General features: G+C 41.2%; 1 protein-coding gene across 1 annotated transcript; it reads left to right on the top strand.

Moving 5' to 3' along the window:
* Window positions 1-702: 702 nt before the first annotated feature.
* On the top strand, window positions 703-15,080 carry tnfrsf11a (tumor necrosis factor receptor superfamily, member 11a, NFKB activator). The gene is made up of 10 exons (XM_074622464.1): window positions 703-1,032; window positions 6,028-6,106; window positions 6,540-6,665; window positions 7,048-7,194; window positions 7,275-7,365; window positions 7,774-7,859; window positions 8,654-8,761; window positions 9,097-9,146; window positions 9,383-10,316; window positions 13,434-15,080. The coding sequence occupies exons 1-10, from the start codon at window positions 958-960 to the stop codon at window positions 13,715-13,717; spliced, it is 1,980 nt and encodes a 659-aa protein (XP_074478565.1). The 5' UTR covers window positions 703-957; the 3' UTR covers window positions 13,718-15,080.
* Window positions 15,081-16,754: the final 1,674 nt, after the last annotated feature.

Raw genomic sequence — 16,754 nt, 5'->3', positions numbered from 1 at the left:
TATTCTCCACTCTCTCAAACCTCCCTTCTCTTGACTTTGCCAAGGTGGGCTGGGTCTAATCAGCCATGCAAATTCAGTGCATGTTCCTCACTTTGTGCCCCGGAGGCAGAGAACAGCTGTTTTCCGGAGGCAGTGCATGATACTTTTTTAAATAAGTGGATTTTACAGACTGTAGAAAAAGGCTCATGGCTTATTCCTGGACCCACGCTCCAGGAACTATTGCTGGGATCGGCCCACACGATTCTACGGTATAATGGCAAAATGTAGGAAGTGAGATCTATGAAAGTGACCACATGCTTTGCCTTCAGCGTGTGGGGTCATCTGTGGGAAGTTTTGAGGTCATAACCCAACTTGTTTGGCCAATCACATGAGAAGTGCCACTTGACAAACTCTTTCAAAATAAGAGTGTGGGAGTGCAGCCAAACATTAAAGTTGAATCACAGAAAAACATGTAGTGACAGTATTTCTAACTCCAGTGTATAAAGGATCATATTACCATGATAATCTTACATCACTGACAACAATCAGGCACACTAGTCTGTCACATACACATTCATTCATTCAGAGAGAGAGATATCAGTGCTTAGAGCCAGGAGAGAGGGCTGAACTTTTTTTTTTTGCAAACAGTATAACGTGGGAGGAGTTCCCTCCCTACCTCCCTCAGTCAAGTCAGTCAGTTTTTACAAGCTGTTGCATGCAGCTTACTCCACAACGCGTGGGTGAAAGCAGAAGGAAGATGAGAAGAGAGGAACGGCTGGGAACTGCAGCAGCCTAACCGGGAATGAAGGCGCAAGAATGCCCTGTGAGACGGTGTGGAGGACCAACCACTTTTACGCACTTTAAAGAGAAGAAGTGATTTACTGTGAGGTGGATCTGAAGAAGAAGAATTGGATCTTGGTGTTAGGAAAAGAACAAAACGTTTTCCCCTCAGAAGTTGTCTTCATAAAAGCAGCAGAGATGAGGTTTAACTTGTCTACAAGTTGGATAGTCCGAGGCTGGATAACATGCGTCCTCGTCACCTTTTACGCACAGGTAAAAAACACACACTTTTGGGTATTAAAAAGGTTTTAATTATTTCCCTGATAACAAAATTAGGGAAAGCATTTAATAGTCAAAGTTTATTCTATACTCTGTTTCCTGTGCACTTTTTTTTTTTATGGAGCTGCCACTTTTATTCGAATGAGCGTGCAATGCAAAGTATTGGCAATCCAGATGTTTTTGTGAGTAGATGGAATAGGAGGTATGAAACAGTGAACCAGATTATGTGTCATCACATCAGATGATTTGTATGAACCGGTCAGAAGGAGAAGGAGAAGGAGGGGGTTGCATTTTTACGCCCGGACGCTGACTGGAAACAGTTTTGTTTGGGTCGAGTCCACCTCGCCTGTTCTGACCGCAAAAACGCACGCTGGCGACTGGATGCTCTTCTCTCTCTACCAAGCATTCTCTCAAACCTGGCCAAATGGCTCATTCATCAGGAGCCTCATTAGCTCTGCCAAAGGAGAGGCTTCCAAAGTGAGAAGCAGAGTCCAACAAGGGGTGTCGTACAGAGATCAAAAGGGGGTGGCCACTAAAAATAGAAATATTCTAGGATTTGTATTCCCTAGAGAGAGAGAGTTGGGGGCTGCAGGAATGTGAAAGCATCACCTTTTTTGTGATCATTTTCTTGTTTCCATTGTATCAAGACACTTTCCCTGTATCTTGACATTATAAGAGCTACATAATGTCTCAGCTGATTCATTTGAAGGAGAAAAAAAAGTGAATGTCCCAGGGCATGTTGATGACCATGTTGTTGTTTAGTCCAAGTAGCTAACTCTGTCCAGGTGGAGTAGTTTAAAAGTTGTGGTCACAGTGGTGGGACTGCTGGGCACCAGTGATCTATCACTGCCTTGTTTGCCTGTATATATGGTAATAAACCAGTTATGACTTTGACTGGAACAGATGCTCTTTCTTTCTCTTGTTTTTTTCTTCTCTGCTTCACCAAAATGTGTTGCAAGAAGAGATAGTGCTCATGGAGGGCACTGCATTCTGAGCTCCAGACAGGTAAATGGCACAGAACAGAAGATGTTTTTCCACAGACTGTCAAATGCAAGTAGTGGCAACAAGAGTATGGAAAACGAGTCAGTGTTGTGTGGACTGGAAGAAATATTTTTCATCTACGTTTTAAGGTGACACTGCAAACCGTTGGCTTTGGTTTGTTCTCACCGTGGTCTTGCCATTACTGACTCACAGTATCCCCAAAAGAATTCCCCTTCATTTTCTTGGTTTTCGACCGCTTCATCCAGTCCACGCCAAATTCATTTCAAACTGTCTGTGTGACATTGAGCAATACAAGATTACTTCAAGATGTGGAGTGCTTAAAAGTCGATACATCATGAATAAACTGAGCTTCAGTGGATTCATTTACATGTCTACCCACACGGCTCCTGTACTTTTTTTATTAGCCAGCCATGCATTCATTCATCTGGCCACCTTTCATTCAAATACTCCATCAGCAACCTCTTTTCCCGACTCACTACATCTAATATTCAACCAACAACGCCTCTTCATTTTAATAATTTTATTCATCAAAGTGTGTTTTTCTAACCCCCTGTAGCTCCATCCATCCATTGAGCAATAACAGCACATTGCCTCAGGCTTGCAGATCCAAACTTGATTTAACTATAGCCTCTTACAACAGAGACATTCAATTAAGAGATAAAGCTTGTAGTCTTGTGTGACAATAGAGCTTTGTGTGAAGACGTTTGGATTAGAATTTTTTAAGACCTTTAGTATGTCTCTAACACACCCTCTGTCTTCAATCAAAAACAATTAGCATGGATTATAGTTGTCTAGGGACTTGTTTTACATCTGTTTGCAGTATCTGTTCTGGTCATTGAGCTGTCTTTTTGCAGAGTTCCCAGCTCTTATTTAGTTTTTTATTGAGCCATTCTTCCTGCTGCAATTCTAGACATGGCATTTTTTCCCTGGAAAAACCTACAGTGCCACTTGTTGCTCAGTTTTTTTTTTGACTGGATAGCAAGAAAATCACAACCATTTTTTTTAAAGATAAGAAAAACTGTGTTTGCATCTTCTAGATGCTCATAAATGGTTAAAGTTTTGAAAGTTTTTTTTTAATCAGGAGATTTTAAAATATCCAGATTTCTGCAGGTGGCACTTCAAAGGATTTGTTTTTATGGCTTTTAAAGGATTAATCACAGATGCAAACAGTGCACAAAGATTCATTGTGCATTACAGCTTTTACAGCACCTTATCGCGGATAAGGTGATACTGGATAAAGTCACGCTGATGTGCTTCTCTTGGCTCGGGCCCAAAGGCTGCTTCGGCCGTTATGCAAATTCTCTGGTATTGTGACATTAAATGGAATGCACTCTGCATCCCACTCCTGTTTGATGGGATCATGCATTAAAGAGATAAACAAAGCAGCTAGGAAAAGATGATAAAAAAAGGGAAGTTACTGAATATCATATATCATTTTCTCCATTCAATGCCCCTCGCTCTATCCAACCGTTTGACTATTTCACCTTTTCCCTACCCTATCTCTTTCATTCAGACTCACACACACTCAAACATAAGTGTATATTTGAATCCGTACAGCAGATAAAGTTAGCTTTGAGGTTGGATGTTCTATCTTGACCGTCATGATAACCTATAATCATATAGGGTGGATCAGCTCTTTTCCTCTTACATATATATTTAGTGAAACATACGGCCTCACATAACTGAGACCCAGTGTTTAGATGTGGCGGCAACAAAAATACAATTCCCAGCATTCTTTTGGCTTCCCGTGCACTCTGGCCCAGTTGTACGGATTGACCACCACCGTGTCTCCACACGTCTGTCTGTCTTCTCTGTCTACCTATCTACACAAACATGAACCCCTTAGAATGGGAATCTTTCCTACTTCTGTCACTTGTGTCTGCTGCAGCACATGGTCCTCATTAGTGCTGCGGTCCGAGCTATGAGCGCTGTGCATCATTATCCCTCTGGTTAGATTCGAAAAACAAAGACTGGCTGATGTGTGAGAGGGTTAGTGGAGGTAATTAAATGCTGCAGCGTTCTTGTTGTGCTGTTGTAGCCTGAGGCCAGCCAGCCAGACAGACAGACACTGAGACTAAACAGAGTTTAACATGGAGGTGTGAGAACGAGAGGCAAAGAAATAAGGAAGAGAGGAGGAGTTTTAATCTAAACTAATCTTATTGTGTATCCTAAGATTTTAACATGAACCTATTATTATTAGTATGATGACAGACAGACTTTTGTGTGGAGAGCAGGGGGGATGGATTTGTCCCATTTCATTTAAAGCTGCAGTGGGTAGAAATGGAGCATAAATATGATTAACAAAAAGTTATTTTTATAAAACGGTCACTATATCTTGACAGTAGTGCATGAAACAGGTAAAAAAAAGAATATGCCTCTGTGTCCTCTGGTGCTCCTAATGGCATCTGCAAGATATCGACCGGAGGAAAACAACCAATCACAGCCGAGCTGGAGCCCGCTGTCTCTGAGCAGCTGTCAATCGCTCGCAAACTCCGATCGAACAGTCAAACTAGGAATGCCTATTTCTCTCCTCAAATGTTTTCAGAAACATCGTGTAGTGTACTGTTTACCTGTAAAATGAGAAAGTTTGTGACCCGGCAGCCATATTGAGATCAGTTGAGGAAATAAAAAGCACCGCCCACCAGCTGGAGCACAGCCAATGGGAACGCTCTCTCTCTGAAATGACCTGTGATTGGCCAAAGTCTCCCGTCGCGGGCTAGATTTTTTTAAAGCCTGGAAACAGAGCCATGAGGAGGTGCAGAAGTCTAGTTTGCTCTCGGAACACTTTAATTACAATATGCTGAAAGGTTATTATGGAATTTTTGCCCAATGATGCCAAAAATATACTACTGCAGGTTTAACTGGACCTCTGCGGCACCAGCATTTCTCTACAGTACAAATTACAGTGTGAATGACTGGATTAGTGTATAATTTCATGGGAAAAAGATGCTTTTATAAGGGCGGAATGAGATAAAGAAGAAGGTTGGTCCGAGCTCAGAGTGCAGTCAGGCCTATAGGTTGTATTTATCTACATTTATATATAGATACTGAGGCTTTGGCGGAGTTGCTGTCATAACAGACAGATTCTGTAATTCAGCAATGTGGCTAGGAGTTCACCGGCCTCTTATTCAGGGTGGCTGGAGGGTGGGTACAGTGTGTGTGTTTGTGTGTGTGTGTGAGAGCCTGCATAGCTTATCTATGTGGCTTTTTTTTTTTACCAGAGTTCCCATTCATTGTTTAAAACATGCACAGATGTTTCACTGTTCACTTCCATGTTCCTTTGCAACAGGAGCTCTACTCCTAGCTAATTCTATATCTTACACTGTTGGATGACAGCCGGAGGCTTAACAGCTGCCTCAAGATTTGTTTTTATTCACACCATTTACTTAACGGGCAATTTGACCAATCCTGCCAAAAGAACATGGTGATTTTCTTTTAACAGCGGGGATCAGGAGAATATCTGCAGCCAATTTGTTTATTAATTCCAAGCCAACTGGAGTTGATTGCATTTAGTCCCAGTTGGTTCTCCTTGTGCAACTGGTTGCTATTGGGATTTGGTTTGCTGGTTTGGAGGGTGTGCAGCGCTGTGGTCAGGTGCTTCTGAGAGTGTGGAAAGAATTCCTGGGCATGTCTTGGAAATATTTTAACCATCCTCTTCCTCTCATTACTCACCGCCATCTCGAAATATCCCGTGTGGATTTTGAATGATGAACTGACGGGGACGGATTGCAATAGAGAAGCGTGAGGGGAAAAAAGTACTGATTGAAAAATCAATGTTTTTGATCAAAAAAAAAATCATGATATCATTTGGTTATCTTTAAATTGAATGATAATTCTCATGTAAATAGTTTTGTTTTTGACATATTTTTCCTCTAAATGTGTGTTGCAAAAGGGTATAAGACTGCTTAGTTTCCTGTCACACAAAAAGCTAAACTTGCAGAAAATAACAGACAACTCATTTTATGTCTTGATATTTTTTTTTTTTAGAATGCCGTCTCCAAATCTCTCCAGTGTAATGAAACACATTATTTAAGAGGCTCCAGATGCTGCAAGAGGTGTGAACCAGGTAATAGCACACTCACACACACACACACACACACACACACACACACACAGGGATCAAAGTAAAACACAAGAAAGTAGAAAGAGCATATCGTATATCTGGTTTACTCAACGGAAGCAGCATGACATAAAAATAGATTTCCATTCACAGAGATCCTAAATGAAAAAGAGGAACCATGTTTAAAAATGGAACATTTTGGCTTAAAATGGCTCTGACGTGCACATGTGTTTTCACAACCACACACAATTTGCGTTGACATTTCATCCACTAGAAGTACCCACTTATAGGAAAAAGGGCTCTAATTTTGTCAATTTCCTTCTACTTTTGTCTTCTTCCATCAGGTTTTTAGTGGTTACTGTGATTATGTATGGGTTGTTAACTCCATCTGTCTTTCTTCCTCCTTCTATCTCTTTAATTTCTTTCTTTTTTTGGCTAGGCTTCCGTGTGTTTTCCGACTGCACTGATTCCCAACAGACTATATGTGTTAAGTGTAATCGTGATGAATACCAGCCCGGCTGGACTGAAAAGACGCGCTGTCTTCAGCAGAAGTTCTGTGACCCAGGTCAGTATTTACAGCTTGGATTTCAAAATCCTGAAAAACCATTAAAAAGGTTTTGCTTTAACTATAAAAAATATGTTTAAATATGAGTTTTATTGTTTCTGAATATTTTGTCAATCCCTGTTTACTTCCACTGGAGAACGTAATGTCTCATAGATAGGCCTCTGATATATACATTCTCAACAACAGTTAAGATTAAGGGTTTGATTAAGTATTTAATTGTTGTATTGTATTGATTTCAGGGTTCTGATCACCACAGAAAATGTCCCTGTAAATAATTTTGATGAAGTGAACTCCAGGAAAGTTCAGATTCCAGCGTGGAGTTTTAGATGCAACAGACAAGATCATTCCTTTGCACTGAAATAGTCTCCCCTTTGACCGCCAGGTAAGGGGTTTATGGTGCAACCTCAGAACCCATTGGCAGAGGAGCTGTGTCGCTGTTCTTCCGGCCTCCAATGCTACCCCATCAACTGTGAGTACTGTGAGAGGATACCCACCTGCGGCGCTGGATTTGGACTCGAGGTTGACCTCGGTGAGACACACGAACGCAAAACACGATTACAGCGGAGTGCCCACTTGGAGATATACTACAATGTTTGTTATTAATTCCAGAGTCTACTAATGGAAGGAAGACGTGTGTTGAATGTAAGAAAGGCTTCTTCTCTGCTGACAACAGTGCCGAACAATGCAAACAATGGACCAAGTAAGTGTAGATATGCACACACACACACACACACATAGAGTTTTTAGCCTGGAATCTTTGGGTGCCATGAAGGGAAAATGCAATTGGGTGGTTGTCGTCCGCCTCACCACCAGCCAGCTGTTATGAGTAATACTCACACCACTTCCCCTGGAACCCTGGACCAGATACCAGCTTCCACTACCGGCCGGATCTGTAGTGATGATGATGACGATGGAAAAAGGGAGGGAGAATTTTGTTTTTCTCTCCATCTGTTCCTCCTTCTGTCCTTCATCATTGCAGATCCAACTGTAAAGGCTGGCCGGTTGGCTTGTAAAATGTAGAGGGAAAGAAAGAAAAAAACAAGTATTTCCAGTTGTACAAATATTCCTCCTCACTGTGTGTTTTTTGTGATTTCACCCTCTCTTCTAGTTGTAAGGCCGAGGGTAAGAGTGAAACACAGCCAGGCAGCGCCCAGGCTGATGCAGTGTGTGGACCACCTTTCTCTGGTGGGCCAGGTAAGACATGGACACATTCACTGCAGACTGTCACCATACAGAGGCAATTTAAAGGGGACATATCGTGCCCATTTTCAGGTTCTTACTTGTATTTTGGGTTTCTACCAGAACATGTTTACAGGCTGTAATGTTCAAACAACACATTATGTTCCTCATACTGTCTGTCTAAATATACCTGTATTCACCCTCTGCCTGAAATGCTCCATTTGAGTGCATTTCAACGGGATTGCAATGGAAAAACGTTGCTAGGCAACAGTTTGCGTACATGTTTATTTCCTGTCAGCTGATGTTATTCACATACACTGCAACCAGGAATAAACTGGGACACATTTAGAATGTTTACGTTTAAAACCTTGTAATGGTCTAAATATTGTATATTTGTGACATCACAAATGGACAAAAATCCTAACGGCTTGTTTCAAACCACAGTTTCTGAATACGGGCTGTGTGTGTTTCTCTGTATATTGAGCGTTTTGATAGTTTAACAGTATTTATAAAGCACTTAAACCTGCTTTATAATATAAAATACATGAAAATCTCACTTTTTACAATATGGGACCTTTAATGCATATTTAACCTCTAAAAATAAAGATACACTTTGCTAGGGAAAATATTATTTCTGCTGCAGTACAGTTTAAATGTCACAGTAAATGTAGAAAATGATAGAAAAGGTGTCTGATTTAGTTGTGTTTTTGACAGATATTTATGAGTTATTGTATCTTTTGCAAACGTTTATGGCTGACAGATGTAAAGTAGAAAAGCAAGCTCTCTGTAAGAACTCCTCTTTCTTGCAGGTGCAGCATCCTCCTGGGTTATAGTTTCAGTGCTGTCAGTCATCACCGTTCTGTGTCTCCTCATCTTACTCCTCTTCTGCTACAAGGACAAACTGAAATTACTCTCTGGTAGGTTACAGTCATGTTAATCTCAAAGTTCTCCTCTAGCTATGATGTTTCATTATTGTTCTTTTTAAAAGTTTATGATTTTAAAAGGTGTCATACATGGTAGACATTGATTCAAAGCAGACATACATTTACTCGCACGTTGCACAAAAGTGACTGCTATTACGTCTGATCACATTAAGAACACATCGTAGCACATAAAAACTAAATACTTTCTTTAGATTTGACTTGCTGTTTTCACCAGCCTCCTTGCAGAACATCTTCACCAGAAATCATTAAGATTTGTGCTTCGGCATTTTATTCAATATTAAGGTACAATAAGTTGTTTCTTTGTCTAGTAAATCTGCGATCCTGTGTCCAGAATCTGAAGAGGACTAGGATACAACAGGTAAAGTGGAATTTCAGTTAAAAAGCCATGGAAATACACAAAGTTATTATATGTACTCACACCTACTTGTTAGATTGTTTATTAAATATACGATCAAATAAAAGAATTAGGAACACATACAGCTCTTATGTCTATTACTACATGGTGTAGGGTTTGGGAAATCACATATTTCTTACTATTCATGCACAAAATAACAGTTCCTTACAATGTGCCTGTCTTTGTTTCTGTGGTTCTAGGAGACCTTGGCCCCTCTTTACCACAGTGGAGCAGGAGGAGGCCCTGGAGGCCCCAAATGTACACCCTGTGTTACGACCAAACTCATTTACCCAACGCCCACACATGATGAGCTCCCATGCACCTATTCCACCTCTGTTCCCGATGCCAAGGTCTCACTGGCCTTCACGAGGGAAATGACAGAAAAAGAAGGGACCAAGGGGAAGACGGTGACGGAGGATCGGAGCGAAGGCTCCGGAGAACCTGAGGAGGTGTCAGAAGAAGAGGAGGTTGTGGGTGCGTCTCCTCTTTTGGCAGGTTCTTGTGTGTGTGTCATTCCCGTCCACGAGCCGTTGGAAGTAGGGGAGAATGAGGACTGTAGCCAGGCTGTCAGCCCGGGGACTCCAGGAACCTGCTCGTGCGGAGGGCTGGATGGAGATGAGAGTGGGAAAGAGGAGAAAAGTGGGAGTGTAAGGGCTGAAAACGGTGATGGAAATCAAGAAAAGATGGTTTTGTCCAAGAGTGAGACAGGTGTTGCATCTCTTGTCTCCCTTTCACCTCCACTTCTCCACACCTCCTCTTTAATCCCTCCGTCCAGTCCACTTGCTGAACTCTGCCTGCCGTTGTCTCAGGCTCAGATGAGATCAGAGTTTAAACCCCACCTGACCGACAGGTTACTGGTAAAACAGGAGCAATTATATAGACCGGCATGCAAAGACTTTAACTCAACAGAGAACAACACGACCTCGGCGATGACCTCGGTCAACCCCTTGATGACTTCCTCGTCTGTCGGAGATCTCTACTTGGACAAGCCCCCTGAGGCCTCGAGCCCAGAGAAAGGACAAGAACTTTCCTGGGGGGATAGCAGGGGAAACAAGCTCTCTTCTGGGGAGTCAGAACTGGAGTGCTCACCTGAGAGCCTCCATAGTCAGCTGGCTGAACCAACTCTTACCTCAGGTAGGTGAAAATGTAAAACTAGATGCCTCAAAGACACTTGGTCCCCCCCATGCATCAAAAATGAGAAAATGACACATGAAATAATAGGTACGACAAAAAGAAAAATACTAATGAGTGTGAGACCTTAAAATTATAAAGTGGGAGGTCAAAAATATGAAATACAAAGTTCGAATTATGACTTTTTAACTCAATAGAATGAGATACTAAGTAAAAAGTTTTACCTACTAAATGTAAAAATTTTGCTATTTCATATTTTTGACTTACTTTCATAATTATAGTGTCATGAAAAAGTCATAAAAAGTCATAGTATAGTATGTCATAAAAAAGTTTTTAAAAAAGTCATAGTATAGTATACCATAAAAATAATTAAAAAGTCATATTATAGTATGCCATAAATAAATTCATATTATAGTATGTCATAAATATGTCATAAAAACTCACATTATAGCATACCATAAAAAAGTCATAAAATGTACAAAAAAAAAAGTTGTTTGTCTTAAAAAAGCCATTAAAAAAATCATAGTACAGTAAGTCATAAAAAAGATATTAAAAAAAAGTGAAAAAGAAAATCAAAAGACTTGGAAAGTCAATCACTTAATTCTGATTTAGTATCTCATTATTTTCACTTAGTATTTGTGCTTTTATTTTTATTATTCTAAAACTTTTCATAATTTTTTTTCCATGGCAGAATTGAGCTTCCATACTTCTGCGTGTAGATTCCCAGAAAGTCAAACTATTTTTTAGCTCTCTTAGGGCAATACAAAGATGCTACAGTATGGAGCTGGATAATTCCTGAATATTTTTTGCTATGACTACTCAGCAACATCAATGAAAACTGAATGCACAGTGGTTGTGTGCTCTGGGGATAATGTCTCATTACAAACACTGTGGGACCACAGTTGTGTTTGCCAGGTGGATTCTGTGTTCATTGTTTGTGCAGGCAGTCACCACCACTGTATTGCCACAGGGTCATACCCATACACGATTTGATATACTACACGGCAGCGCTCTCTTCCCGCAGAATAGGTGGGATTGGCGACCAAGAACAACAGAGTGAAATTCATGTTGGTTTTAATGGCGAGTTTTACCGTCACATGGATGAACTTGTATTGTTCTCGCAGAAACCTTTACACGCTGCCAAAGAGAAAAAAAATAAATCTCTGGGAATCATATTTATGTATTGTGCCTCAAACACAAAGTGGTTATGGTTAGTTATAAAAGCACTATTATCAGAACGGTCTGATCGAGACAGTGGTTAGCGCAAACCGGGGTATTATTAGGTGAACACAACTTATAACAGAGGATTGGTTTCAGCAAAAGAACAAGAAATTTGTGTGATTGTTTCCAAGAAATATGCTTTATGAAAGCCAGTATTGATAGTTGGACCCCGAATTTTGGGAGACCACACAGGAAGCGGGAATAAGATATGTGAGTGTTTGATGAGCGAGCGAACCACCAGAACCACACTCTAACATACAGTGTTGTGTGTGTGCGTCAGTGTGAACTATGCCATCTACAAAGCTCCTGTTTACCCAGAGTTCCATAGGGTTGCGCAAAGTGACCACAGCTTTAATTGAAGCAAGATGTGCGCAGCTTGAGTAATACTTTTAGAACCCTGCCCACCCAACAAAAACACACAGAGACACACAAAATGTGAGTTTTTTTTTTACTCTCACTGATGACTCGCTTCTTTAATTACACTCTGGCTGGCCTGAAATTAACACCATTTCCCATCATGCAATAATAACATGTGATTAAACGGATTTCCCGCATGTGCTATTTAAAGGTCAAGCAAGGGTCGAAGGTGTCACCTGTCAAAATTTATTTCTGAAGCTGGACAATATGCAACATCAGTGTTATCTGTTTGGGGGTTAAATGCATTTGCTCAGTGACACTTCAACAGTAGTAATGACACAGATATACTTTATTGGATGAGGATTTAAACTGGCAGCTGTCCAGGTAAAATAAGCAAGATTTTGGGAAGCATTGTGTACCATTTTCTTTGAGGTTGAACAGGAGAGGGGTGCAAGAGTTCAACTTTAGTCTTTGGCTTAAAAGCCCTGTCAGTACACTGTATTGTCCCAATTGTTGGGCATCCAGAAAATCAGCTTGACAGAAGAACCCAAGCAGATTCCATAGCGCTTTGTTTTCAAAGTTGTGGTGGATCGACATATTTTCGAGCTAGACCTCTCAGACTGGTATTCCGGGAAAGGATCTCGGTTGGGGAACACAGAGACGCACTTTCTGTGAGTGTGTGTGATTGTGTTTGCCTTTTTCGCAACTTTGTGTAAAAGTGTCCGCTAGAGCCTGTTTGCTTACAGTTTCTGTGATTATGTGTGTGTGCGTGCACATGTGTGGACAGATGAGGCATGAGCTGTGAGTCACGGCGGGTCGGCTGGAAACTCAGACAGGAGGCTGGATAGGAACCAGGGGCTTAATGTGGTGGTGAAAGATGGCTCACGAAACAAAAACAGTTTATTTCCTAATTCACCTGGTTGGTTGGAATCCATTTATGAACAGTACGTGGACATCCGTAGATCAGTGCAAGTTTGTAAGGTATGTTCTGGAGAAACATGCTACACTTGTGGATGGAAATAAAGGTTAGAGAGAGTTGAACGGCACTTTTTTTTGTTTTTGCACTTATTCAGCCATGTCTGTAAAACCCTAAACTCTTGACAAATGACTTGTTTTCAGAGGTCTTGGGTTTCTCACGCTAAAAAGTGCTGGAGAAAGGATATGATATGGCGGGCTATGTAGCTGCGGCCTCTCTGTGGTCATCCTGCATGGTCATTACACCCACTGTCCATTTGTCATCTGAGGTTAGCCAAGATATAGTCCCTTCTTCCTCGACATCATGAATAGGGGAAGCTCTATCTGCCTGTGTGTAGGGGGGAAATGGCAGGCAGTGTCATATACATATGTCTACAAATTTATTAATAAGGTGTCCTTCCACTCGTCATTTACTATACCAGTTAGAGTGGGAGAAGATGATTCATTCGGCTTTTGTCACGCTAGACCACCAGTTTTTTCTTAGAAAGGGCGAAAACAAATGCATGTACCAAGCAAATATTATCCACAAGTAATGTCCCATTTCTCCCTCCCACATTTCATGTACAGGTCAGGTGTCTGGGAACAACAACACCACCTTCATCTCCAGCGGTCAGGTGATGAACTTCAGCGGGGACGTCATCGTCGTCTACGTCAGCCAGACGTCTCTCGGCAGCGACGGGGCGGGGCAGGACGATGCCTTTGGGAGCCCCGTCCAGGAAGAGGCCAATGAGACGGCCCAGTTTTTCCAAAGCGTCCTTAGGCCGCAAGGGGACTCTGTTTCCCAAAGCACCTTGCAGGACGAGACACTGCCAGTCCAGGAAGTGATGGAGGAGCGGCCGCCGGGGAAGTGAAAAGTGACCAATGGCTGTTTTGTTTGTCAGAAGAAGAAGTTTAAGAACTTTATGGGCCAAGTCCCACCGGACTGAGCTACATCCCCTACAGTACAGTGATCATCTCCGTAACCCTCAGAAAAGATAGCCTCTGATCATTTCTGTTGGTTACTCCACCTTATATATTTTAGCTTCTAATTACATTAGAAAAATACCTGAATGAATTTGTATAGCATACCAGCTTTCTGTACAAGAACAAGGAAAGGAAGGCTTTCACTTAAAAAGAAGCTGAGCAACTTTTAGGAATGTGAAGCTATCGATCAATGCCGACTTCTTTAATACCTAGTCCATTTTCACACATTAGTCATTGAATCTTGCCTCAGGCATCGCTAAAGTGCCTTTATTCATTTTCCATTGGAAGGCTTCATGCTTTTTCAAATGGAAACTCCCTCCATTCCAGACAATGGTGGGGAATTTTGTTGGGAATTGGATGTGGAACTGGGTTCAGACTGGAAGAAGGTCATGTTTTTATTGTATGTAAATTGCAGATGGGTCTTGTTCCTTTCTCATTTCCCACCTTCCATCACCTTCCAGCCAGGTTAAAGTCCGTACATTCCTGTCCTTTAACGGTTTCTAAATTTGACTGTTGGATGATTTCAAGAATTTCCTTGCATAACAAAATATCCACCATGTGGAAATCATTGTGCTTGCTCTCACAAAATCATGCCATTAAAGCAAATATTTTTGTAGTAGAAAATTCAATCTACAAGCTCCATTAAGATCTGGCAATTTCCTGAGTGAATGTTCCTTTTTTCTAGTTTTGTAGGGTTTGACAAAAGCTAATTTACAGTAAAGAGACACATCAGGTTTTGGTACGACGCTTGTTTATCCCATATGTTTTTTATTCTCTTCTTATTGCACCACAAGTGCAGTGTGTGTCTAAGAAAAAAAAAATGCTATGCATTTGATAAGCTATTTTATTACTGGTTTGTTTTGTTTCATAATGTGCCAGCCTTAATGAAGAAAATGTCAGCCTGTTTATATTTTAATTAATTTTACAAAGTAGATTGTTTATGTATTATTTCAGAAGAAGCATTATGTGATCGATGTTTGTATATATTTCAAAATAAGCATTATGAACTTTCTCTTTGTGCTTCCTGTCATTTGATTTGAGGTGTGGACGTGTGAGCCATTGACAGCAGGCAAAACACACACAGTAGGAGTTATAAGGGACTGTTCAATTACAACCTTGCCATATGTATGCAGCCTTTCAATTATCATGTACATATCTATCAAACCTAATGCAATGAACCCCTGAGAGAGTATTTTGATTGAAATTAAATATGTTTTGCATCTGATCCTTTCAGGGATGGCTGCTATCCTACATTCTGTGGTTTCTCTCTGTCAACTTTCCTATTCTGGGTTTCGACAAATTACAACGAACGAGTCATTTATCTCCTCGAGATGATCTGTAATCTTCCTGAAGCAACGCTAATTACACATGTGGCGAGGCCTCTCTGTCTTTGTCCCCGTGTTGACAGACAGACAGACAGGCAGCCTTTCATCAGGCCTGTGGATGGCGAGCAGCTGTGAGGGGAAACGGAGCTAGAAGTCAGACCAGCTAGCGTCACAGAGAGACCACATGAGAGAAGCTGGCAGCACTCATTTAGGCCTGGTTTGGGTCAGCAGGAGTATGTTTATATATGCGTGTGCGTGTGTGTGTGTGTGTGTGTGTGTGTAAGTGTGTGCATCTCGTCTCAGCTTATTTTATGGTTGTTTTTTGAAAACAGGAAGTTATGACTAGCTTTCACATGGTTTACATGAGACCTGGCTGCCCGGCCAACACAGAACCTGACTGTAAATGACTTCAGCTTCTATTTTTTTCGGCCTTTCATGTGAGAAAACAGTCCCTCATTTGACTGAAGATATGTAGGAAGTCCTAAACCACTGCATGTTGCTACAGTCCGCCCTCTAGTGGTGTGTTAGGATGACAAAAAGATAAGAAATCTCAAGTAAATGTGAAAAATTGTGGCTTTAAAAAGTAGTGCAAGGCAAGCAATGACTCTGTTTATCACTTTTTTTATAAGCAGGTCCTGCATTGACTAGATAAAGTCTGTGGTCTCATTAAATCACATAAATACAACCCATTTCCCACCACACACACACACTTTTTAAATGCTATGAAATAAAAGAAATATAAATTCCTGAAGAAGGGGAGGGGGAAACCCACTCTTGAGTAATGCACCGGGTTCTGCGTTCACACTGCAGTCCCTTCACGGATCAAATGAACTGTCACGGTCAAACCAATCAGCAATTAGGATATACAGCCGGATGATAACTTAGACCTTCCTGTGGAAAGCACCAGAAAATCCACAGTGGTGAAATGCTGAAATTACAGTCGGCTCACCTGTGGATCCAGGTTTTCAATTTCACCTGCGGTGAATCTTCTGCACAGACACTTAACATAAGATTAGCTTTATTTCCCCAATGGTAATTTTTCATTCAGCAGAAGCAGTTTCTAGTTACTCCACAGATGATGATTTAGCATGCAGGACATATGAGGAGCTTATAAGGGTCAAATCAAACTGCCAAAAAATAAAGTAATGTCACTTAGCAATGCCTGGACCAGCAGATATGACCTTAAAGAGGACCTGTTATGCAAATTTTTTGGGTGCATACTTGTATTTTGGGTTTCTACTAGATCATGTTTACATGATTGAATGTTCAAAAAACACTACTTTTCTAATACCGGCTGTGCTGCAGCACCTCTTTTCACCCACTGTCTGCGACGCTCCGTTAGATCTCTTGCCACCTCCTGAACCAAACTCTTCAGACTCCGCTCTAGTTAGCTTTGTTTGAGGGCGTGCCAAACAAGCCATTAGGAAATGTGTTACTTGGTGACATCACCACGTTATGGAAGAAAAGGCCGGACTTAAAGCGAGTCGTTTCAGGCAGTTCAGGAGCAGTGTTTCTGTTGGGGAGAGTAACTCCCTTTGGCGTGGAATTTGGGCTTTGTAACTTTGCAGACCTTTTACATGCACAAACAACTATATAACAC

This window comes from Sebastes fasciatus, chromosome 21 (genome assembly GCF_043250625.1).
Source record: "Sebastes fasciatus isolate fSebFas1 chromosome 21, fSebFas1.pri, whole genome shotgun sequence".
Lineage (NCBI taxonomy): Eukaryota > Metazoa > Chordata > Actinopteri > Perciformes > Sebastidae > Sebastes > Sebastes fasciatus.
Note: the sequence above shows the minus strand (reverse complement) of the source record. Positions and strands in the feature narration are given on the sequence as shown.

Excerpts from the sequence above, each read along its gene's own strand:
- tnfrsf11a (XM_074622464.1), top strand. The coding sequence starts at position 958 with ATGAGGTTTAACTTGTCTACAAGTTGGATAGTCCGAGGCTGGATAACA. Across the intron at positions 7,366-7,773 it reads CAATGCAAACAATGGACCAA|TTGTAAGGCCGAGGGTAAGA; the intron begins GTAAGTGTAGAT and ends CCTCTCTTCTAG. Across the intron at positions 8,762-9,096 it reads CAAACTGAAATTACTCTCTG|TAAATCTGCGATCCTGTGTC; the intron begins GTAGGTTACAGT and ends TTCTTTGTCTAG.